This window comes from Coregonus clupeaformis, unplaced genomic scaffold (assembly GCF_020615455.1).
Source record: "Coregonus clupeaformis isolate EN_2021a unplaced genomic scaffold, ASM2061545v1 scaf1040, whole genome shotgun sequence".
NCBI lineage: Eukaryota > Metazoa > Chordata > Actinopteri > Salmoniformes > Salmonidae > Coregonus > Coregonus clupeaformis.
The window spans coordinates 111,843-135,973 of NW_025534494.1; the positions used below are offsets into that span (position 1 = coordinate 111,843).

The 24,131-nt window shown below is 53.2% G+C and overlaps 1 protein-coding gene and 1 long non-coding RNA gene across 2 annotated transcripts in view; one reads left to right on the top strand and one right to left on the bottom strand.

Annotated features, from left to right (window-relative positions):
* LOC123486160 (exocyst complex component 6-like) overlaps positions 1 to 24,131 on the bottom strand; it is a gene marked incomplete at its 5' end in the record, with an annotated part of 83,292 nt that overhangs the window by 32,501 nt on the left and 26,660 nt on the right. Inside the window, one exon of the mRNA XM_045217372.1 lies at positions 9,028 to 9,169. Within this exon, the coding sequence (XP_045073307.1) occupies positions 9,028 to 9,169 (142 nt within the window). The remainder of the gene's footprint in view (positions 1 to 9,027; positions 9,170 to 24,131) is intronic.
* LOC123486159 lies at positions 5,212 to 5,682 on the top strand. The gene is made up of 3 exons (XR_006659268.1): positions 5,212 to 5,226; positions 5,287 to 5,324; positions 5,617 to 5,682. It is a non-coding gene; the product is annotated as an uncharacterized LOC123486159 (long non-coding RNA).

Consider the following 24,131-nt stretch of genomic DNA (forward strand, 5'->3'; position numbering starts at 1 on the left):
TCCCGTTCCCAGCCAGGTAACCACAGTGTTGCTGGTATGGGGGACAGGAGGCCCGCCACCAGTTACTTCCGTTCCCAGCCAGGTAACCACAGTGTTTGCTGGTATGGGGACAGAGGCCCGCCACCAGTTACTTCGTTCCCAGCCAGGTAACCACAGTGTTGCTGGTATGGGGGACAGGAGGCCCGCCACCAGTTACTTCCCGTTCCCAGCCAGGTAACCACAGTGTTGCTGGTATGGGGGACAGAGGCCCACCACCAGTTACTTCCCGTTCCCAGCCAGGTAACCACAGTGTTGCTGGTATGGGGGGACAGGAGGCCCGCCACCAGTTACTTCCCGTTCCCAGCCAGGTAACCACAGTGTTGCTGGTATGGGGGACAGGAGGCCCACCACCAGTTACTTCCCGTTCCCAGCCAGGTAACCACAGTGTTGCTGGTATGGGGGGACAGGAGGCCCACCACCAGTTACTTCCCGTTCCCAGCCAGGTAACCACAGTGTTGCTGGTATGGGGGACAGGAGGCCCGCCACCAGTTACTTCCCGTTCCCAGCCAGGTAACCACAGTGTTGCTGGTATGGGGGACAGGAGGCCCGCCACCAGTTACTTCCCGTTCCCAGCCAGGTAACCACAGTGTTGCTGGTATGGGGGACAGGAGGCCCGCCACCAGTTACTTCCCGTTCCCAACCAGGTAACCACAGTGTTGCTGGTATGGGGGACAGGAGGCCCGCCACCGTTACTTCCCGTTCCCAGCCAGGTAACCACCAGTGTTGCTGGTATTGGGGGACAGAGCCCGCCACCAGTTACTTCCCGTTCCCAGCCAGGTAACCTGCAGTGTTGCTGGTATGGGAAGCCTCACTGTTACTTCGTTCCCAGCCAGGTAACCACAGTGTTGCTGTGGTATGGGACAGGGAGGCCACCACCGGTTACTTCCCGTTCCCAGCCAGTAATCCACCCAGTGTTGCTGGTATGCGGGGACAGAGGCCCGCCACCAGTTACTTCCCCGTTCCCAGCCAGGTAACCACAGTGTTGCTGGTATGGGGGACAGGAGGCCCGCCACCAGTTACTTCCCGTTCCCAGCCAGGTAACCACAGTGTTGCTGGTATGGGGGACAGGAGGCCCACCACCAGTTACTTCCCGTTCCCAGCCAGGTAACCACAGTGTTGCTGGTATGGGGGACAGGAGGCCCGCCACCAGTTACTTCCCGTTCCCAGCCAGGTAACCACAGTGTTGCTGGTATGGGGGACAGGAGGCCCGCCACCAGTTACTTCCCGTTCCCAGCCAGGTAACCACAGTGTTGCTGGTATGGGGGACAGGAGGCCCGCCACCAGTTACTTCCCCGTTCCCAGCCAGGTAACCACAGTGTTGCTGGTATGGGGGGACAGGAGGCCCACCACCAGTTACTTCCCGTTCCCAGCCAGGTAACCACAGTGTTGCTGGTATGGGGACAGGAGGCCCACCATCCAGTTACTTCCCCGTTCCCAGCCAGGTAACCACAGTGTTGCTGGTATGGGGGACAGGAGGCCCACCACCAGTTACTTCCCGTTCCCAGCCAGGTAACCACAGTGTTGCTGGTATGGGGGACAGGAGGCCCGCCACCAGTTACTTCCCGTTCCCAGCCAGGTAACCACAGTGTTGCTGGTATGGGGACAGGAGGCCCGCCACCAGTTACTTCCCGTTCCCAGCCAGGTAACCACAGTGTTGCTGGTATGGGGGGACAGGAGGCCCGCCACCAGTTACTTCGTTCCCAGCCAGGTAACCACAGTGTTGCTGGTATGGGGGGAGCAGGAGGCCCACCACCAGTTACTTCCCGTTCCCAGCCAGGTAACCACAGTGTTGCTGGTATGGGGGACAGGAGGCCCACCACCAGTTACTTCCCGTTCCCAGCCAGGTAACCACAGTGTTGCTGGTATGGGGGACAGAGGCCCACCACCAGTTACTTTCCAGTTAGCTCAAACAGCCCTGCTAGAGATGCCGGTCAACTGGAAGTGCTGTTTTGTAAGTGGAAACATCTAGAAACAACAACGGCTCAGCCGCGAAGTGGTAGGCAACACAAGCTCACAGAACGGGACCGCCGAGTGCTGAAGCGCGTAGCACGTAAATATTCTGTCCTCGGTTGCAACACTCACTACCGAGTTCCAAACTGCCTCTGGAAGTAATGTCAGCACAAAAACTGTCCGTCGGGAGCTTCATGAAATGGGTTTCCATGGCAGAGCAGCCGCACACAAGCCTAAGATCCCATCGCAATGCCAGCGTCAGCTGGAGTGGTGTAAAGCTCACAGCCATTGGACTGTGGGGCAGTGGAAGCAGCGTTCTCTGGAGTGATGAATCACGCTTCACCATCTGGCAGTCCGATGGGACGAATCTGGTTTGGCGGATGCCAGGAGAACGCTACCTGCCCCAATGCATAGTGCCAACTCTAAAGTTTGGTGGAGGAGGAATAATGGTCTGGGGTTGTTTTTCATGGTCCGGGCTAAGCCCCTTAGTTCCAGAGAAGGGAAATCTTAACGCTACGATTTTGTGCTTCCAACGTTGTGGCAACAGTTTGGGAAGGCCCTTTCCTGTTTCAGCGTGATAATCACAGGCATAGCATCCTTTTTACGCTCTGTCCTCCGGACGCTGTTATATTAAACCTTCTGCCCATTTGCTACACAAAAACCTGTCACTGATATTCACACTTCTACTCAATACAACACATATTGAATTAACTTCACACGGTTCACTGTATAATATAATACAGTCTCCCTCCCTCTCTCAGTCTCCCTCTCTCATAAACACACCTCTCTCTCATAAACACACCTCTCTCTCATAAACACATCCTCTCTCTCAAACACACCTCTCTCTCAAACACACCTTCTCTCTCTCTCAAACACACCTCTCTCTCTCATAAACACACTCTCTCTCATAAACACACCTCTCTCTCATAAACACACCTCTCTCTCAAAAACACCTCTCTCTCTCTCAAACACACCTCTCTCTCTCTCAAACACACCTCTCTCTCTCATAAACACACCTCTCTCTCATAAACACACCTCTCTCTCATAAACACACCTCTCTCTCATAAACACACCTCTCTCTCATAAACACACCTCTCTCTCATAAACACACCTCTCTCTCATAAACACACCTCTCTCTCATAAACACACCTCTCTCTGACTGGCCTGTGATTAAATGAGATTAAATGATACAATGTATCAACTTTGCTCGCTCTGAGCGCTGCTCCAATGTATCCAATGTAACAACAGAAGACTCATCAGGTTCTGCATCTTCACCCGCCATCCCTGCTAGATTCTATTTGAAAAACTGGAAGGTGATGTGGCTGGCTGATTACAGCTGTGAGTGACGGCTGGAAGGTGATGTGGCTGGCTGATTACAGCTGTGAGTGATGGCTGGAAGGTGATGTGGCTGGCTGATTACAGCTGTGAGTGATGGCTGGAAGGTGATGTGGCTGGCTGATTACAGCTGTGAGTGATGGCTGGAAGGTGATGTGGCTGGCTGATTACAGCTGTGAGTGATGGCTGGAAGGTGATGTGGCTGGCTGATTACAGCTGTGAGTGATGGCTGGAAGGTGATGTGGCTGGCTGATTACAGCTGTGAGTGATGGCTGAAAGTTGATGTGGCTGGCTGATTACAGCTGTGAGTGATGGCTAGAAGGTGATGTGGCTGGCTGATTACAGCTGTGAGTGATGGCTGGAAGGTGATGTGGCTGGCTGATAAAATCTGTGAGTGAAGGCTGGAAGGTGATGTGGCTGGCTGATTACAGCTGTGAGTGATGGCTGGGAAGGTGATGTGGCTGGCTGATTAAATCTGTGAGTGATGGCTGGAAGGTGAGGTGGCTGGCTGGCGTTTCACATCTGTGAGTGGCGGCTGGAAGGTGATGTGGCTGGCTGATTACAGCTGTGAGTGATGGCTGGGAGGTGAGGTGGCTTTGGCTGATTACAGCTGTGAGTGATGGCTGGAGGTTTCGTGGCTGGCTGGTTAAATCTGTGAGTGATGGCTGGAAGGTGAGGTGGATGGCTTGTATCATCTGTGAGTGAAGGCTGGAAGGTGATGTGGCTGGCTGATTACAGCTGTGAGTGATGGCTGGAAGGTGATGTGGCTGGCTGATTAAATCTGTGAGTGATGGCTGGAAGGTGAGGTGGCTGGCTGATTACATCTGTGAGTGACGGCTGGAAGGTGATGTGGCTGGCTGATTACAGCTGTGAGTGATGGCTGGAAGGGGTGAGGTGGCTGGCTGATTAAATCTGTGAGTGATGGCTAGAAGGTGAGGTGGCTGGCTGATTACATCTGTGAGTGACGGCTGGAAGGTGATGTGGCTGGCTGATTACAGCTGCCACATGAGAGATGGCATGACAGTGAAAAACTGACTTTATAAACATTTATAACAGTCGCCAGCTGGTTCTTTAGATTGGTACTATCATATGAAACAGTACTCGGGTATTCTGATATGTTGGTATCATAAGTATGAGGTTTTGATAGGGTAATATTACTGAGGTACTGGTATACCATGAAACACTAAATGACTTGACCGTGAAACACCTGATGACTGACCTGCTCTGTAGGAAAATAGTATGAGGAAATACTTCACAACACCGCTGTTCAGCAGAGGTCGCTTTGAGGTCAGGGACTGAGTATGAGGAAATACTTCACAACACCGCTGTTCAGCAGAGGTCGCTTTGAGGTCAGGGACTGAGTATGAGGAAATACTTCACAACACCGCTGTTCAGCAGAGGGTCGCTTTGAGGTCAGGGACTGAGTATGAAATACTTCACAACACCCTCTTCAGCAGAGGTCGCTTTGAGGTCAGGGGACTGAGTATGAGGAAATACTTCACAACACCGCTGTTCGGCAGAGGTCGCTTGAGGTCAGGGACTGAGTATGAGGAAATATTCACAACACCGCTGTTCAGCAGAGGTCGCTTGAGGTCAGGGACTGAGTATGAGGAAACACTTCACAACACCGCTGTTCAGCAGAGGTCGCTTTGAGGTCAGGGACTGAGTATGAGGAAATACTTCACAACACCGCTGTTCAGCAGAGGTCGCGTTGAGGTCAGGGGACTGAGTATGAGGAAATACTTCACAACACCGGCTGTTCAGCAGAGGTCGCTTGAGGTCGCTTTGAGGTCAGGGACTGAGTCTCCAAAGGGCACTCACTCTATACCCTTTCCAGTGCACTACTTTGGACCAGGGCCCAGAGTGCGGCAGACAGAGGACATGGGAGAGGCTAGATCACAGGTCACTCCTCTGACTAACAGGTGGAGGCTAGATCAGGTCACTACTCTGACTAGGCTTCAGGTCACTACTCTGACTAACAGGTGGAGGCTAGATCACAGGTCACTCTCTGACTAACAGGTGGAGGCTAGATCACAGGTCACTCCTCTGACTAACAGGTGGAGGCTAGATCACAGGTCACTACTCTGACTAACGAGGCTAGATCACAGGTCACTCCTCTGACTAACAGGTGGAGGCTAGATCACAGGTCACTACTCTGACTAACAGGTGGAGGCTAGATCACAGGTCACTCCTCTGACTAACAGGTGGAGGCTAGATCACAGGTCACTCCTCTGACTAACAGGTGGAGGCTAGATCACAGGTCACTACTCTGACTAACAGGCTAGATCACAGGTCACTACTCTGACTAACAGGTGGAGGCTAGATCACAGGTCACTACTCTGACTAACAGGCTAGATCACAGGTCACTACTCTGACTAACAGGTGGAGGCTAGATCACAGGTCCGCTACTCTGACTAACAGGTGGAGGCTAGATCACAGGTCACTCTCTGACTAACAGGTGGAGGCTAGACTCACAGGTCACTCCTCTGACTAACAGGTGGAGGCTAGATCACAGGTCACTCCTCTGACTAACAGGTGGAGGCTAGATCACAGGTCACTCCTCTGACTAACAGGTGGAGGCTAGATCACAGGTCACTCCTCTGACTAACAGGTGGAGGCTAGATCACAGGTCACTACTCTGACTAACAGGTGGAGGCTAGATCACAGGTCACTTCTCTGACTAACAGGTGGAGGCTAGATCACAGGTCACTCCTCTGACTAACAGGTGGAGGCTAGATCACAGGTCACTCCTCTGACTAACAGGTGGAGGCTAGATCACAGGTCACTCCTCTGACTAACAGGTGGAGGCTAGATCACAGGTCACTACTCTGACTAACAGGTGGAGGCTAGATCACAGGTCACTCTCTGACTAACAGGTGGAGGCTAGATCACAGGTCACTCCTCTGACTAACAGGTGGAGGCTAGATCACAGGTCACTCCTCTGACTAACAGGTGGAGGCTAGATCACAGGTCACTACTCTGACTAACAGGTGGAGGCTAGATCACAGGTCACTCCTCTGACTAACAGGTGGAGGCTAGATCACAGGTCACTCCTCTGACTAACAGGTGGAGGATTACCTTGGAGGAGCCAACTGAGTGGATTCCTAGAGGGATCTTATGCGTGTGTGTGTGTGTGTGTGTGTGTGTGTGTGTGTGTGAGAGAGAGAGACAGGACAGTCATCTCTGCTCTGTCACAGCCATTTAGCGGAGGGCATTTTGAGGGCAGAGACTGTGTCCCAAATGGCAACATATACCCTTTATAGTGCACTACTTTAGACCAGAGAATGGTACCATATACCCTTTATAGTGCACTACTTTAGACCAGAGAATGGTACCATATACCCTTTATAGTGCACTACTTTAGACCAGAGAATGGTACCATATACCCTTTATAGTGCACTACTTTAGACCAGAGAATGGTACCATATACCCTTTATAGTGCACTACTTTAGACCAGAGAATGGTACCATATACCCTTTATAGTGCACTACTTTAGACCAGAGAATGGTACCATATACCCTTTATAGTGCACTACTTTAGACCAGAGAATGGTACCATATACCCTTTATAGTGCACTACTTTAGACCAGAGAATGGTACCATATACCCTTTATAGTGCACTACTTTAGACCAGAGAATGGTACCATATACCCTTTATAGTGCACTACTTTAGACCAGAGAATGGTACCATATACCCTTTATAGTGCACTACTTTAGACCAGAGAATGGTACCATATACCCTTTATAGTGCACTACTTTAGACCAGAGAATGGTACCATATACCCTTTATAGTGCACTACTTTAGACCAGAGAATGGTACCATATACCCTTTATAGTGCACTACTTTAGACCAGAGAATGGTACCATATACCCTTTATAGTGCACTACTTTAGACCAGAGAATGGTACCATATACCCTTTATAGTGCACTACTTTAGACCAGAGAATGGTACCATATACCCTTTATAGTGCACTACTTTAGACTACTTTTGAAATATAGTGGGAATAGGGTGCATTTGGGACACACTCACGTTCCATTTCTGAAGCCCCAATCAAAGGCTCTACCCTCCACCCCTCCACCCCTCTACCCCTCCACCCCTCTACCCCTCTACCCTCTACCCCTCTACCCCTCCACCCCCTCCACCCCTCCATCCCTCCACCCCTCCACCCCTCCACCCCCTCTACCCTCCATCCCTCTACCCTCCATCCCTCTACCCCTCCATCCCTCTACCCCTCCCACCCCTCTACCCCTCTACCCCTCTACCCCTCTACCCTCCATCCCTCTACCCTCCATCCCTCTACCCCTCCATCCCTCTACCCTCCATCCCTCCACCCCTCCATCCCTCCACCCCTCCATCCCTCTACCCCTCTACCCCTCTACCCCTCTACCCCTCCACCCCTCGACCCCTCCCATCCCTCTACCCCTCTATCCCTCTACCCCTCTACCCCTCTATCCCTCACCCCTCTATCCCTCTACCCTCTATCCCCACCCCTCTATCCCTCTATCCCTCTACCCCCCATCCCTCTATCCCTCTACCCCCTCTACCCCTCTACCCCTCTATCCCTCTACCCTCTACCCCTCTATCCCTCTACCCCTCCACCCCTCTACCCCTCTACCCCTCTACCCCTCCACCTCTATCCCTCTACCCCTCTATCCCTCTACCCCTCCCACCCCCTCCACCCCCTCCACCCTCTACCCTCCATCCCTCTACCCTCCATCCCTCTACCCCTCCACCCCTCTACCCCTCTACCCTCCATCCCTCTACCCCCTCCATCCCTCTACCCTCCATCCCTCTACCCTTCCACCCCTCCATCCCTCCACCCCTCCATCCCTCTACCCCTCCACCCCCTCTACCCCTCTACCCCTCTACCCCTCTATCCCTCTACCCCTCTATCCCTCTATCCCTCTATCCCTCTATCCCTCTATCCCTCTACCCTCTACCTCTACCCCTCTACCCCTCTACCCCTCTATCCCTCTACCCCTCTACCCCTCACCCCTCTATCCTCTACCTCTATCCTCTATCCCTCTACCCCTTTTACCCTCATCCCTCTATCCCTCAGCCTCTACCCCCTCTATCCTCTACCCCTCTACCCCTCTATCCCTCTACCCCTCTATCCCTCTATCCCTCTACCCTCTATCCCTCTATCCCTCTACCCTCTACCCCTCTACCCCCTCTACCCTCTATCCCTCTTGTTCAAACATCATTAGGCGTAACTACCCTTAACGCCACTTACATTCACACTGTATTTTATTTTATTTTAGTCATTTAGCAGACGCTCTTATCCGGAAGCGACTTACAGGGAGCAATTAGGGTTAAGTGCCTTGCTCAAGGGCACATCGACACATTTTCACCTAGTTGGCTCGGGATTAGAACCAGCGACCTTTCGGTTACTGGCTACAACGCTCTTAACCACTAAGCTACCTGCCGCCCTGTATGACATCGTTTGCGTTCCAAATGGCACCCTATGGGTCCTGGTCTAAAGTAGTGCACTATATAGGGAATAGGGTGCCGTTTGGAACATAGTCAGCATTAGGCTCAACTCCCCCTCTACCTAATTCCCCCTCTACTTACATTCACACTGACATCTACCCCTCCACAGTTAAAGCACTCGCACCCGACCGTTTCCATGGGGGTGATAGGGAGTTGTGTGTGTTTTGTCAATCATTCCCACTGCATGGCTAAACTCCCCTTAACTCTACTTACATTCACACTGTATGACGTCCAGGTTGAACTGCTGAATGGCTCCCATGCTGATCTGCTTCAGCTCGCTGTCCAAGGGCATCTGCATCAGGGACGTGGACAGGTGCTTACACGCTGACATACAGGCTGTCTGGGCCACTTTACCCTACAGGAGGAGAGAGGGGAGGGGAGAGAGAGGGGAGGGGGAGAGGATACAGAGGGTGAGAGGAGAGAGAGAGGGGGAGGGGGAGAGGGATACAGAGGGTGAGAGGAGAGAGAGAGGGGGGAGGGGAGAGGATACAGAGGGTGAGAGGAGAGAGAGAGGGGAGGGGGAGAGGAATACAGAGGGTGAGGAGAGAGAGAGAGGGGGAGGGGGAGAGGATACAGAGGGTGAGGAGAGAGCGAGAGAGGGGGGGAGAGGATACAGAGGGTGAGAGGAGAGAGGCGAGAGAGGGGGAGAGATACAGAGGGTGAGAGGAGAGAGAGAGAGAGAGAGAGAGAGAGAGAGAGAGAGAGAGAGAGAGAGAGAGAGAGAGAGAGAGAGAGAGAGAGAGAGAGAGAGAGAGAGAGAGAGAGAGAGAGAGAGAGAGAGAGAGAGAGAGAGAGAGAGAGAGAGAGAGAGAGAGAGAGAGACAGAGAGAGAGACAGAGACAGAAATAGAGAGGGGGGGAAAAGAGAAGAGAATAAATGTCAGTTTGAGCAGGACAACCTGTCAGTAGAATATGGGAGGAAAGATTTAGTCAAAGCTTCCTCTACCATACCTGAGGATTTGGAATTGACTACTGTGGGCTGCTGGCCCATGTTCTCTAGATAACAGCAGGTTATGTAACGACACCGAACAAAACATGGGTAAAACATGCAGGCAGAACAGCACAGATGAGGCTCAAACAGAACGACGTCTTCAAATGAACAGGGTTGGTACAGAGCGAGGAAAAGCAGACCAGACCAACAGACCACAGAGACATCATGCACTAAGAACAGACCAGACCAACAGACCACAGAGACATCATGCACTAAGAACAGTAACACCAGGCTGTATCATGCTGATGGCTGACAGAGAGAGCACCAGAGAGACATGGGTTGGACTGTTGTCTGGGTGGGTCCATGCTGTCCAACCCATGTATCACTATCAAATGATTGTTCATCTTTTCAATGTGCTCCAGACTACCCTATACAGTGGCTCAAGTCCCCACAGGAAACCAGAGAAGAAGAAGACCTCTGCACATGGACAGCCCCTGGTCATCAGGAACCACTGGTGATGTTTATTAGGATAGTTTACTTCCAATGAATGAATCCACTGCAGATAGAATCTCGAGTGATACGTTTGTTTACACAAACACGATCCCAAGCTAGCCCTGCCAGGTCAGGATCAGGGATGGGTGGTGTGGGAGGGTCGGGAGGGTCGCTAGCCCTGCCAGGTCAGGATCAGGATGGGTGGTGTGGGAGGGTCGGAGGGGTCGCTAGCCCTGCCAGGTCAGGACCAGGGATGGGTGGTGTGGGAGGGTCGAGGGGTCGCTTAGCCCTGCCAGGTCAGGGATCAGGGATGGGTGGTGTGGGAGGGTCGGGAGGGTCGCTAGCCCTGCCAGGTCAGGATCAGGGATGGGTGGTGTGGGAGGGTCGGAGGGGTCGCTAGCCCTGCCAGGTCAGGATCAGGGATGGGTGGTGTGGGAGGGTCGTAGGGTCGCTAGCCCTGCCAGGTCAGGATCAGGGATGGGTGGTGTGGGAGGGTCGGAGGGGTCGCTAGCCCCTGCCAGGTCAGGATCAGGGATGGGTGGTGTGGGAGGGTCGGAGGGTGTAGCCCTGCCAGGTCAGGATCAGGGATGGGTGGTGTGGGAGGGTCGGAGGGTCGCTAGCCCTGCCAGGTCAGGATCAGGGATGGGTGGTGTGGGAGGGTCGGAGGGTCGCTAGCCCTGCCAGGTCAGGATCAGGGATGGGTGGTGTGGGAGGGTCGGAGGGTGCGCTAGCCCTGCCAGGTCAGGATCAGGGATGGGTGGTGTGGGAGGGTCGGAGGGTCGCTAGCCCTGCCAGGTCAGGATCAGGATGGGTGGTGTGTGGGAGGGTCGGAGGGTCCTAGCCCTGCCAGGTCAGGATCAGGGATGGGTGGTGTGGGAGGGTCGGAGGGTCGCCAGCCCTGCCAGGTCAGGATCAGGGATGGGTGGTGTGGGAGGGTCGGAGGGTCGCTAGCCCTGCCAGGTCAGGATCAGGGATGGGTGGTGTGGGAGGTCGGAGGGTCGCTAGCCCCTGCCAGGTCAGGATCAGGGATGGGTGGTGTGGGAGGGTCGGAGGGTCGCTAGCCCTGCCAGGTCAGGATCGGGATGGGTGGTGTGGGAGGGTCGGAGGGTCGCTAGCCCCTGCCAGGTCAGGATCAGGGATGGGTGGTGTGGGAGGGTCGGGAGGGTCGCTAGCCCTGCCAGGTCAGGATCAGGGATGGGTGGTGTGGGAGGGTCGGAGGGTCGCTAGCCCTGCCAGGTCAGGATCAGGGATGGGTGGTGTGGGAGGGTCGGAGGGTCGCTAGCCCTGCCAGGTCAGGATCAGGGATGGGTGGTGTGGGAGGGTCGGAGGGTCGCTAGCCCTGCCAGGTCAGGATCAGGGATGGGGTGGTGTGGGAGGGTCGGAGGGTCGCTAGCCCTGCCAGGTCAGGATCAGGGATGGGTGGTGTGGGAGGGTCGGAGGGTCGCTAGCCCTGCCAGGTCAGGATCAGGGATGGGTGGTGTGGGAGGGTCGGAGGGTCGGAGGGCAGTTAGAGGTCTATTCTGGAAATCTTTCAGCATCAGAAGAGACACCTTTCAGTCCCACACCTTTCTTTTTTTACCACCCTGGGATCACGCCTACAGGGGTTGAACAATTCAGTTAACTTTCCCAAAATTCCCAGGTTTTCCAGAAATCCCCAACTGGAGGATTCCCAGATTTTCCTGCTTATTCCCAACCGATTCCAACCGGGATTTCTGGAAAACCTGGCAATTTTGAGAAAGTGTTCAACCCAATAGGCAGTGATCCCAGGGTAGATAAAGTAGTAGAGGCCTAGCAGAATAGACCTCCAACATCCATCCCAACAGTCAGAGAGCAACAACGTCTGCGTCCCCAAATAGCACCCTATTCCCCATAGTAGTGCACTATATAGGGATATAGTACGGCTGAGAACGGCCAGCGATACGGTATTATCAACATACTGGTGCCCGATACGATATGTATTGAGATTCTCACGATTCTATATGTATTGTGATTCGATACTGCGATTCGATGTTCCAAACATATTGCTCACAACACATTGGGAAAGTATTCAGACCCCTTCACTTTTTCCACATTTTGTTGCCTTATTCTAAAATGTATTATATACTTTTTTCCCTCATCAGGTGCATCCTGTTTCCATTGATCATCCTTGAGATGTTTCTACAACTTAATTGGAGTCCACCTGTGGTAAATTCAATTGATTGGACATGATTTTTAAAAGGCACACACCTGTCTATACAAGGTCCCACAGTTGACAGTGCATGTCAGAGCAAAAACCAAGCAATCGGGGGAGAAGGGCCTTGGTCAGGGAGGTGACCAAGAACCCGATGGTCAGTCTGACAGAGCTCCAGAGTTCCTCTGTGGAGATGGGAGAACTTTCTAGAAGGACAACCATCTCTGCAGCACTCCACCAATCAGGCATGTATGGTAGTGTGGCCAGACGGAAGCCACTCCTCAGTAAAAGGCACATGACAGCCCACTTGGAGTTTGCCAAAAGGAACCTAAAGGACTCTCAGACCATGAGAAACAAGATTCTCTGGTCTGATGAAACCAAGATTAAACTCTTTGGCCTGAATGCCAGCGTCACGTCTGGAGGAAACCAGGCACCGCTATCACCTGGCCAATACCATCCCTACAGTGAAGCATGGTGGAGGCAGCATCATGCTGTGGGGATGTTTTTCAGCGGCAGGTGTGCCAAGCTTGTAGCGAAGAAGATGGCAGCCGTTTTACAGCCCTCTAACCAATTGTACTATTATGTGTGTTTTTTTCGCATTATTTGTAATTTATTCAGTACATAATGTTTCTGCCATCGTCTCTGATAACCAAAAAGAGCTTCTGGATATCAGGACAGCGATTACTCACCTCGTATTGGACTAATACTTTTTCTTCAATCGAGTCGGACGCGAAGGATATCCTACAGACACCCGACAAGGCCCAAATCCCGTCATTCGCATGAGAAAGAAACGGAGATATCGTGGACGTAGGTCGGGGTGCCTTGGGGGGATCCGGCGGCGAGTAAACTGCCTCTTCCATCAATCCTATTAGCCAATGTTCAATCATTTCAATATAAATTGGATGACCTAAGATTAAGGTTATCCTACCAACGGGACATTAAAAACTGTAATATCTTATGTTTCACCGAGTCGTGGCTGAACGTACATGGACAATATACAGCTGGCGGGATACATTTTACATTTTTGTCATTTAGCAGACGCTCTTATCCAGAGCGACTTACAGTTAGTGAGTGCATACATTATTTAATTTTTTCATACTGGCCCCGTGGGAAACAAACCCACAACCCTGCTCTACCAACATCCCTGCCGGCCATTCCCTCCCCTACCCTGGACGACACTGGGCCAATTGTGCGCCGCCCCATGGGTCTCCCGGTCACGGCCGGCTACGACAGAGCCTGGATATACGCTACATCGGCAGGATAGAACGGCTGACTCCGGTAAGACAAGGGGTGGCGGTCTGTATATATGTAAACAACAGCTGGTGCATAAATCTAATACAAAGGAAGTCTCAAGGTTTTGCTCGCCTGAGGTAGAGTATCTCATGATAAGCTGTAGACCCACTATCTACCAAGAGAGTTTTCTTCTATATTTTTCGTAGCTGTCTATTTACCACCACAAACCGATGCAGGCACTAAGATTGCACTCAATGAGCTGTATAAGGTCATAAGTAAACAGGAAAACTCTAGACCACCTTTACTCCACACACAGAGACGCGTCCAAAGCTCTCCCTCGCCCTCCATTTGGTAAATCTGACCATAACTCTATCCTCCTGATTCCTGCTTATAAGCAAAAACTAAAGCAGGAAGCACCAGTGACTCGGTTAATAAGGAAGTGGTCAGATGAAGCAGATGCTAAGCTACAGGACTGTTTTGCTAGAACAGACTGGAATATGTTCCGGGATTCTTCTGAAAGCATTGAGGAGTACACCACATCAGTCACTGGCTTCATCAATAAGTGCATCGATGACGTCGTCCCCACAGTGACCGTACGTACATACCCCCAACCAGAAGCCATGGATTACAGGAAACATCCGCACTGAGCTAAAGGGTAGAGCTGCCGTTTCAAGGAGCAGGACTCTAACCCGGACGCTTATAAGAAATCCCGCTATGCCCTCCGACGAGCCATCAAACAGGCAAGAACACTAAGATAACCTGCATAAATGACTACCGACCCGTAGCACTCACGTCTGTAGTCATGAAGTGCTGAAAGGCTGGTCATGACTCACAACACCATTATCCCAGAAACCCTAGACCACTCCAATTTGCATACCGCCCAAATAGATCCACAGATGATGCAATCTCTATTGCACTCCACACTGCCCTTTCCCACCTGGACAAGAGGAACACCTATGTGAGAATGCTATTCATTGACTACAGCGCAGCGTTCAACAACATAGTGCCCTCAAAGCTCATCACTAAGCTAAGGACCCTGGGACTAAACACCTCCCTCTCCAACTGGATCCTGGACTTCCTGACGGGCCGCCCCCAGGTGGTAAGGGTAGGTAATAACACATCTGCCACGCTGATCCTCAACACGGGGGCCCTCTCAGGGGTGCTGACAATTTGACCGGTCTCCTGGAATGCTTGAGCGTATTCCGACTACAGGGACGATCAAAATACTTGTAAAGATCTCTGGGGAACATGGGGAACTCAGGGCGTGTAGACCCAGAGCCGTGATCCCCAGATAGGCAGCCTCACTCTGGGGAACATGGGGAACTCAGGGCGTGTAGACCCCAGAGCCGTGTTCCCAGATAGGCAGCCTCACTCTGGGGAACATGGGGAACTCAGGGCGTGTAGACCCAGAGCCGTGATCCCCAGATAGGCAGCCTCACTCTGGGAACATGGGGAACTCAGGGCGTGTAGACGCAGAGCCGTGTTCCCCAGATAGGCAGCCTCACTCTGGGGAACATGGGGAACTCAGGTGTAGACCCAGAGCCGTGTTCCCCAGATAGGCAGCATCACTCTGGGGAACATGGGGAACTCAAGGCATGTAGACCCAGAGCCGTGTTCCCCAGATAGGCAGCCTCACTCTGGGGAACATGGGGAACTCAGGCGTGTAGACCCAGAGCCATGATCCCCAGATAGGCAGCCTCACTCTGGGGAACATGGGGAACTCAGGGCGTGTAGACCCAGAGCCGTGATCCCCAGTAGGCAGCCTCACTCTGGGGAACATGGGGAACTCAGGCGTGTAGACCCAAGAGCCGTGTTCCCCAGATAGGCAGCCTCACTCTGGGGAACATGGGGAACTCAGGGCGTGGACCCAGAGCCGTGATCCCCAGATAGGCAGCCTCACTCTGGGGAACATGGGGAACTCAGGGCGTGTAGACCCAGAGCCATGATCCCCAGATAGGCAGCCTCACTCTGGGGAACATGGGGAACTCAGGGCGTGTAGACCCAGAGCCGTGATCCCCAGATAGGCAGCCTCACTCTGGGGAACATGGGGAACTCAGGGCGTGTAGACCCAGAGCCGTGTTCCCCGGGATAGGCAGCCTCACTCTGGGGAACATGGGGAACTCAGGGCGTGTAGACGCAGAGCCGTGTTCCCCAGATAGGCAGCCTCACTCTGGGGAACATGGGGAACTCAGCGTGTAGACCCAGAGCCGTGTTCCCCAGATAGGCAGCATCACTCTGGGGAACATGGGAACTCAGGGCGTGTAGACCCAGAGCCGTGTTCCAGATAGGCAGCCTCACTCTGGGGAACATGGGAACTCAGGCGTGTAGACCCAGAGCCATGATCCCCAGATAGGAGCCTCACTCTGGGAACATGGGGAACTCAGGGGCGTGTAGACCCAGAGCGTGTTCCCAGATAGGCAGCCTCACTCTGGGGAACATGGGGAACTCAGGGCGTGTAGACCCAGAGCCGTGTTCCCCAGATAGGCAGCCTCACTCTGGGGAACATGGGGAACTCAGGGCGTGTAGACCCAGAGCCATGATCCCCAGATAGGCAGCCTCACTCTGGGGAACATGGGGAACTCAGGGCGTGTAGACCCAGAGCCGTGATCCCCAGATAGGCAGCCTCACTCTGGGGAACATGGTGAACTCAGGGCGTGTAGACCCAGAGCCGTGATCCCCAGATAGGCAGCCTCACTCTGGGGAACATGGGGAACTCAGGGCGTGTAGACCCAGAGCCGTGTTCCCCAGATAGGCAGCCTCACTCTGGGGAACATGGGGAACTCAGGGCGTGTAGACCCAGAGCCGTGATCCCCAGATAGGCAGCCTCACTCTGGGGAACATGGGAACTCAGGGCGTGTAGACCCAGAGCCGTGATCCCCAGATAGGCAGCCTCACTCTGGGGAACATGGGGAACTCAGGGCGTGTAGACCCAGAGCCGTGATCCCCAGATAGGCAGCCTCACTCTGGGGAACATGGGAAACTCAGGGCGTGTAGACCCAGAGCCGTGATCCCCAGATAGGCAGCCTCACTCTGGGGAACATGGGGAACTCAGGGCGTGTAGACCCAGAGCCGTGTTCCCCAGATAGGCAGCCTCACTCTGGGAACATGGGGAACTCAGGGCGTGTAGACCCAGAGCCGTGATCCCCAGATAGGCAGCCTCACTCTGGGGAACATGGGGAACTCAGGGCGTGTAGACCCAGAGCCATGATCCCCAGATAGGCAGCCTCACTCTGGGGAACATGGGGAACTCAGGGCATGTAGACCCAGAGCCGTGTTCCCCAGATAGGCAGCCTCACTCTGGGGAACATGGGGAACTCAGGGCGTGTAGACCCAGAGCCGTGTTCCCCAGATAGGCAGCCTCACTCTGGGGAACATGGGGAACTCAGGGCGTGTAGACCCAGAGCCATGATCCCCAGATAGGCAGCCTCACTCTGGGGAACATGGGGAACTCAGGGCGTGTAGACCCAGAGCCGTGTTCCCCAGATAGGCAGCCTCACTCTGGGGAACATGGGGAACTCAGGGCGTGTAGACCCAGAGCCCGTGTTCCCCAGATAGGCAGCCTCACTCTGGGGAACATGGGGAACTCAGGGCGTGTAGACCCAGAGCCATGATCCCCAGATAGGCAGCCTCACTCTGGGAACTTAGGGCGTGTAGACCCAGGAGCCGTGATCCCCAGATAGGCAGCCTCACTCTGGGGGAACATGGTGAACTCAGGGCGTGTAGACCCAGAGCCGTGATCCCCAGATAGGCAGCCTCACTCTGGGGAACATGGGGAACTCAGGGCGTGTAGACCCAGAGCCGTGTTCCCCCAGATAGGCAGCCTCACTCTGGGGAACATGGGGAACTCAGGGCGTGTAGACCCAGAGCCGTGATCCCCAGATAGGCAGCCTCACTCTGGGGAACATGGGGAACTCAGGGCGTGTAGACCCAGAGCCATGATCCCCAGATAGGCAGCCTCACTCTGGGGAACATGGGGAACTCAGGGCGTGTAGACCCAGAGAGCCGTGATCCCCAGATAGGCAGCCTCACTCTGGGGAACATGGGGAACTCAGGGCGTGTAGACCCAAGAGCCGTGTTCCCCAGATAGGCAGCCTCACTCTGGGGAACATGGGGAACTCAGGCGTGTAGACCCAGAGCCGTGATCCCCAGATAGGCAGCCTCACTATGGGGAACATGGGGGAACTCAGGGCGTGTAGACCCAGAGCCGTGTTCCCCAGATAGGCAGCCTCACTCTGGGGAACATGGGGAACTCAGGCGTGTAGACCCAGAGCCGTGATCCCCAGATAGGCAGCCTCACTCTGGGGAACATGGGGAACTCAGGCGTGTAGACCCAGAGCCATGATCCCCAGATAGGCAGCCTCACTCTGGGGAACATGGGGAACTCAGGGCGTGTAGACCCAGAGCCGTGTTCCCCAGATAGGCAGCCTCACTCTGGGAACATGGGGAACTCAGGGCGTGTAGACCCAGAGCCGTGATCCCCAGATAGGCAGCCTCACTCTGGGAAACATGGGGAACTCAGGCGTGTAGACCCAGAGCCATGATCCCCAGATAGGCAGCCTCACTCTGGGGAACATGGGGGAACTCAGGGCGTGTAGACCCAGAGCCATGATCCCCAGATAGGCAGCCTCACTCTTGGGAACATGGGAACTCAGGGCGTGTAGACCCAGAGCCGTGTTCCCCAGATAGGGCAGCCTCACTCTGGGAACATGGGGAACTCAGGGCGTGTAGACCCAGAGCCGTGTTCCCAGATAGGCAGCCTCACTCTCTGGGGAACATGGGGAACTCAGGGCGTGTAGACCCAGAGCCGTGATACCCAGATAGGCAGCCTCACTCTGGGGAACATGGGGAACTCAGGGCGTGTAGACCCAGAGCCGTGATCCCCAGATAGGCAGCCTCACTCTGGGGAACATGGGGAACTCAGGCGTGTAGACCCAGAGCCGTGATCCCCAGATAGGCAGCCTCACTCTGGGGAACATGGGGAACTCAGCGGCGTGTAGACCCAGAGCCGTGTTCCCCAGATAGGCAGCCTCACTCTGGGAACATGGGGGAACTCAGGGCGTGTAGACCCAGAGCCGTGATCCCCAGATAGGCAGCCTCACTCTGGGGAACATGGGGAACTCAGGGCGTGTAGACCCAGAGCCGTGATCCCCAGATAGGCAGCCTCACTCTGGGAACATGGGGAACTCAGGGCGTGTAGACCCAGAGCCGTGATCCCCAGATAGGCAGCCTCACTCTGGGGAACATGGGGAACTCAGGGCGTGTAGACCCAGAGCCGTGATCCCCAGATAGGCAGCCTCACTCTGGGGAACATGGGGGAACTCAGGGCGTGTAGACCCAGAGGCCGTGATCCCCGGATAGGGGCAGCCTCACTCTGGGGAACATGGGGAACTCAGGGCGTGTAGACCCAGAGCCGTGATCCCCAGATAGGCAGCCTCACTCTGGGGAACATGGGGAACTCAGGGCGTGTAGACCCAGAGCCGTGATCCCCAGATAGGCAGCCTCACTCTGGGGAACATGGGGAACTCAGGGCGTGTAGACCCAGAGCCGTGTTCCCCAGATAGGCAGCCTCACTCTGGGAACATGGGGAACTCAGGGCGTGGACCCAGAGCCGTGATCCCCAGATAGGCAGCCTCACTCTGGGAACATGGGGAACTCAGGGCGTGTCGACCCAGAGCCGTGTTCCCCAGATAGGCAGCCTCACTCTGGGGAACATGGGGAACTCAGGGCGTGTAGACCCAGAGCCGTGATCCCCAGATAGGCAGCCTCACTCTGGGGAACATGGGGAACTCAGGGCGTGTAGACCCAGAGCCGTGATCCCCAGATAGGCAGCCTCACTCTGGGGAACATGGGGAACTCAGGGCGTGTAGACCCAGAGCCGTGTTCCCCAGATAGGCAGCCTCACTCTGGGGAACATGGGGAACTCAGGGCGTGTAGACCCAGAGCAGTGATCCCCAGATAGGCAGCCTCACTCTGGGGAACATGGGGAACTCAGGGCGTGTAGACCCAGAGCCGTGTTCCCCAGATAGGCAGCCTCACTCTGGGAACATGGGGAACTCAGGGCTTGTAGACCCAGAGCCGTCCCCAGATAGGCAGCCTCACTCTGGGGAACATGGGGAACTCAGGCGTGTAGACCCAAAGCCGTGATCCCCAGATAGGCAGCCTCACTCTGGGGAACATGGGGAACTCAGGGCGTGTAGACCCAGAGCCGTGTTCCCCAGATAGGCAGCCTCACTCTGGGGAACATGGGGAACTCAGGGCGTGTAGACCCAGAGCCGTGTTCCCCAGATAGGCAGCCTCACTCTGGGGAACATGGGGAACTCAGGGCGTGTAGACCCAGGAGCCGTGTTCCCCAGATAGGCAGCCTCACTCTGGGGAACATGGGGAACTCAGGGCGTTGTAGACCCAGAGCCGTGTTCCCCAGGGATAGGCAGCCTCACTCTGGGGAACATGGGGAACTCAGGGCGTGTAGACCCGGAGCCGTGTTCCCCAGATAGGCAGCCTCACTCTGGGGAACATGGGGAACTCAGGGCGTGTAGACTCAGAGCCGTGTTCCCCAGATAGGCAGCCTCACTCTGGGGAACATGGGGAACTCAGGCGTGTAGACCCAGAGCCGTGTTCCCCAGATAGGCAGCCTCACTCTGGGGAACATGGGGAACTCAGGGCGTGTAGACCCAGAGCCGTGTTCCCCAGATAGGCAGCCTCACTCTGGGGGAACATGGGGGAACTCAGGGCATGTAGACCCAGAGCCGTGATCCCCAGATAGGCAGCCTCACTCTGGGGAACATGGGGGACTCAGGCGTGTAGACCCAGAGCCGTGTTCCCCAGATAGGCAGCCTCACTCTGGGGAACATGGGGAACTCAGGGCGTGTAGACCCAGAGCCGTGTTCCCCAGATAGGCAGAAGAGGAGAGAGAATACTCTGGCTGCACCCCAGATGCCACCGTGCTCCTTATAGTAGTGATGGGGAATCTTGTCGGATCATAGCAATATTATTTTTGGGCGATATTATATCGATATTTGACTCCCAAGTACGATAAATAAAATAAAATAAATCCAATATTTGGATTTTGCTACTGTAAGTAGCATTAGCTAGCGCTAGTCAGTTGTACCGTGCCAAAAACGCATGGTATTTTTCATCCTATAGCTTGTTCTCCAACTTTTTAAATAGCGAGCCAACATATTTTTTAGCACTTTTATTTCTAATCACATTTTTTTTGTCCCTCTGTCCTCTTGTCCCATTCAGACCCTTTCACTTTTTCCACATTTTGTTACGTTACAGCCATATTCTAAAATGTATTAAAATGTTTTTTTCCCCCTCATCAATCTACACAAAATACCCCATAATGACAAAGCAAAAACAGGTTTTTAGAAATGTTTGCAAATGTATTACAAATAAAAAACTGAAATATAACATTTACATAAGTATTCAGACCCTTTACTCAGTACTTTGTTGAAGCACCTTTGGCAGTGAATACAGCCTCCAGTCTTCTTGGGTATCAAATCAAATTGTATTTGCCACATGCGCCGAATACAACAGGTGTAGACATTACAGTGAAATGCTTACTTACAAGCCCATAACCAACAATGCAGTTTAAGAAAAAAATCTAAATCAAAAATAATTAAAGAGCAGCAGTAAAATAAAATAACAGTAGGGTGGTTATATACAGGGGGTACCGGTACAGAGTCAATGTGCGGGGGCACCGGTTAGTCGAGGTAATTGAGGTAAGTCGCTCTGGAAAAGAGCGTCTGCTAAATGACTTACATGTAAATGTAATATGTACATGTGGGTAGAGTTAAAGTGACTATGCATAAATAATAAACAGAGTAGCAGCAGCGAAAAGAGGAGGTTGGGAGGGGGGGCAGTGCAAATAGTCGGGTAGCCATGATTAGCTGTTCAGGAGTCTTATGGCTTGGGGGTAGAAGCTGTTAAGAAGCCTTTTGGACCTAGACTTGACACTCCGGTACCGCTTGCCGTGCGGTAGCAGAGAGAAAGTCTATGACTAGGGTGGCTGGAGTCTTTGATAATGTTTAGGGCCTTCCTCTGACACCGCCTGGTATAGAGGTCCAGGAAGCTTGGCCCCAGGATGTTCTGGGCCGTACGCACTACCCTCTGTAGTGCCTTGCTGTCGGAGGCCGAGCAGTTACCATACCAGGCGGTGATGCAACCAGTCAGGATGCTCTCGATGGTGCAGCTGTAGAACTTGCTAAATCCTTTCAGTCTCCTGAGGGGGAGATAGGCTTTGTCGTGCCCTCTTCACGACTGTCTTGGTGTGTTTGGACCATGATAGTTTGTTGGGGATGTGGACACCAGGAACTTGAAGCTCTCAACCTGCTCCACTACAGCCCCGTCGATGAGAATGGGGGCATGCTCGCTCTTTTTTTTCTTGTAGTCTACAATCATCTCCTTTGTCTTGCTCACGTTGAGAGAGAGAGGTTGTTGTCCTGGCACCACACGGCCAGGTCTCTGACCTCCTCCCTATAGGCTGTCTCATCGTTGTCGGTGATCAGGCATACCACCGTTGTGTCGTCAGCAAACTTAATGATGGTGTTGGAGCCGTGCTTAGCTACGCAGTCATGGGTGAACAGGGAGTACAGGAGGGGACTAAGCACGCACCCCTGAGGGTCCCCCGTGTTGAGGATCAGCGTGGCAGATGTGTTGTTGTCTACCCTTACCACCTGGCGGCGGCCCGTCAGGAAATCCAGGATCCAGTTGCAGAGGGAGGGTGTTTAGTCCCAGGGTCCTTAGCTTAGTGATGAGCTTTGTGGACACTATGGTGTTGAACACTGAGCTGTAGTCAATGAATAGCATTCTCACATACAGTGGGGAGAACAAGTATTTGATACACTGCCGATTTTGCAGGTTTTCCTCTGCCACAAAGCATGTAGAGGTCTGTCATTTTTATCATAGGTACACTTCAACTGTGAGAGACGGAATCTAAAACAAAAATCCATAAAATCACATTGTATGATTTTTAAGTAATTAATTTGCATGACAAAAGTATTTGATCACCTACCAACCAGTAAGAATTCCGGCTCTCACAGACATGTTAGTTTTTCTTTAAGAAGCCCTCCTGTTCTCCACTCATTACTTGTATTAACTAGACCTGTTTGAACTCATTACCTGTATAAAAGACACCTGTCCACACACTCAATCAAACAGACTCCAACCTCTCCACAATGGCCAAGACCAGAGAGCAGTGTAAGGACATCAGGGATACAATTGTAGACCTGCACAAGGCTGGGATGGGCTACAGGACAATAGGCAAGCAGCTTGGTGAGAAGGCAACAACTATTGGCGCAATTATTAGAAAATGGAAGAAGTTCAAGATGACGGTCAATCACACTCGGTCTGGGGCTCCATGCAAAGATCTCACCTCGTGGGGCATCAATGATCATGTGGAAGGTGAGGGATCAGCCCAGAACTACACGGCAGGACCTGGTCAATGACCTGAAGAGAGCTGGGACCACAGTCTCAAAGAAAACCATTAGTAACACACTACGCCGTCATGGATTAAAATCCTGCAGCACACGCAAGTCCCCTGCTCAAGCAGCGCATGTCCAGGCCCGTCTGAAGTTTGCCAATGACCATCTGGATGATCCAGAGGAGGAATGGGGAGAAGGTCATGTGGTCTGATGAGACAAAAATAGAGCTTTTTTTGTCTAAACTCCACTCGCTGTGTTTGGAGGAAGAAGAAGGATGAGTACAACCCCAAGAACACCATCCCAACTGTGAAGCATGGAGGTGGAAACATCATTCTTTGGGGATGCTTTTCTGCAAAGGGGACAGGATGACTGCACCGTATTGAGGGGAGGATGGATGGGGCCATATATCGCAAGATCTTGGCCAACAACCTCCCTTCCCTCAGTAAGAGCATTGAAGATGGGTTGTGGCTGGGTCTTCCAGCATGACAATGACCCGAAAACACAGCCAGGGCAACTAAGGAGTGGCTCCGTAAGAAGCATCTCAAGGTCCTGGAGTGGCCTAGCCAGTCTCCAGACCTGAACCCAATAGAAAATCTTTGGAGGGAGCTGAAAGTCCGTATTGCCCAGCGACAGCCCCGAAACCTGAAGGATCTGGAGAAGGTCTGTATGGAGGAGTGGGCCAAAATCCCTGCTGCAGTGTGTGCAAACCTGGTCAAGACCTACAGGAAACATATGATCTCTGTAATTGCAAACAAAGGTTTCTGTACCAAATATTAAGTTCTGCTTTTCTGATGTATCAAATACTTATGTCATGCAATAAAATGCAAATTAATTACTTAAAAATCATACAATGTGATTTTCTGGATTTTCGTTTTAGATTCCGTCTCTCACAGTTGAAGTGTACCTATGATAAAAATTACAGACCTCTACATACTTTGCAAGTAGAAAAAGTGTATCAAATACTTGTTCTCCCCACTGTAGGTGTGTTCCTTTTGTCCAGGTGGGAAAGGGCAGTGTGGAGTGCGATTGAGATTGCATCATCTGTGTATCTGTTGGGGCGGTATGCGAAT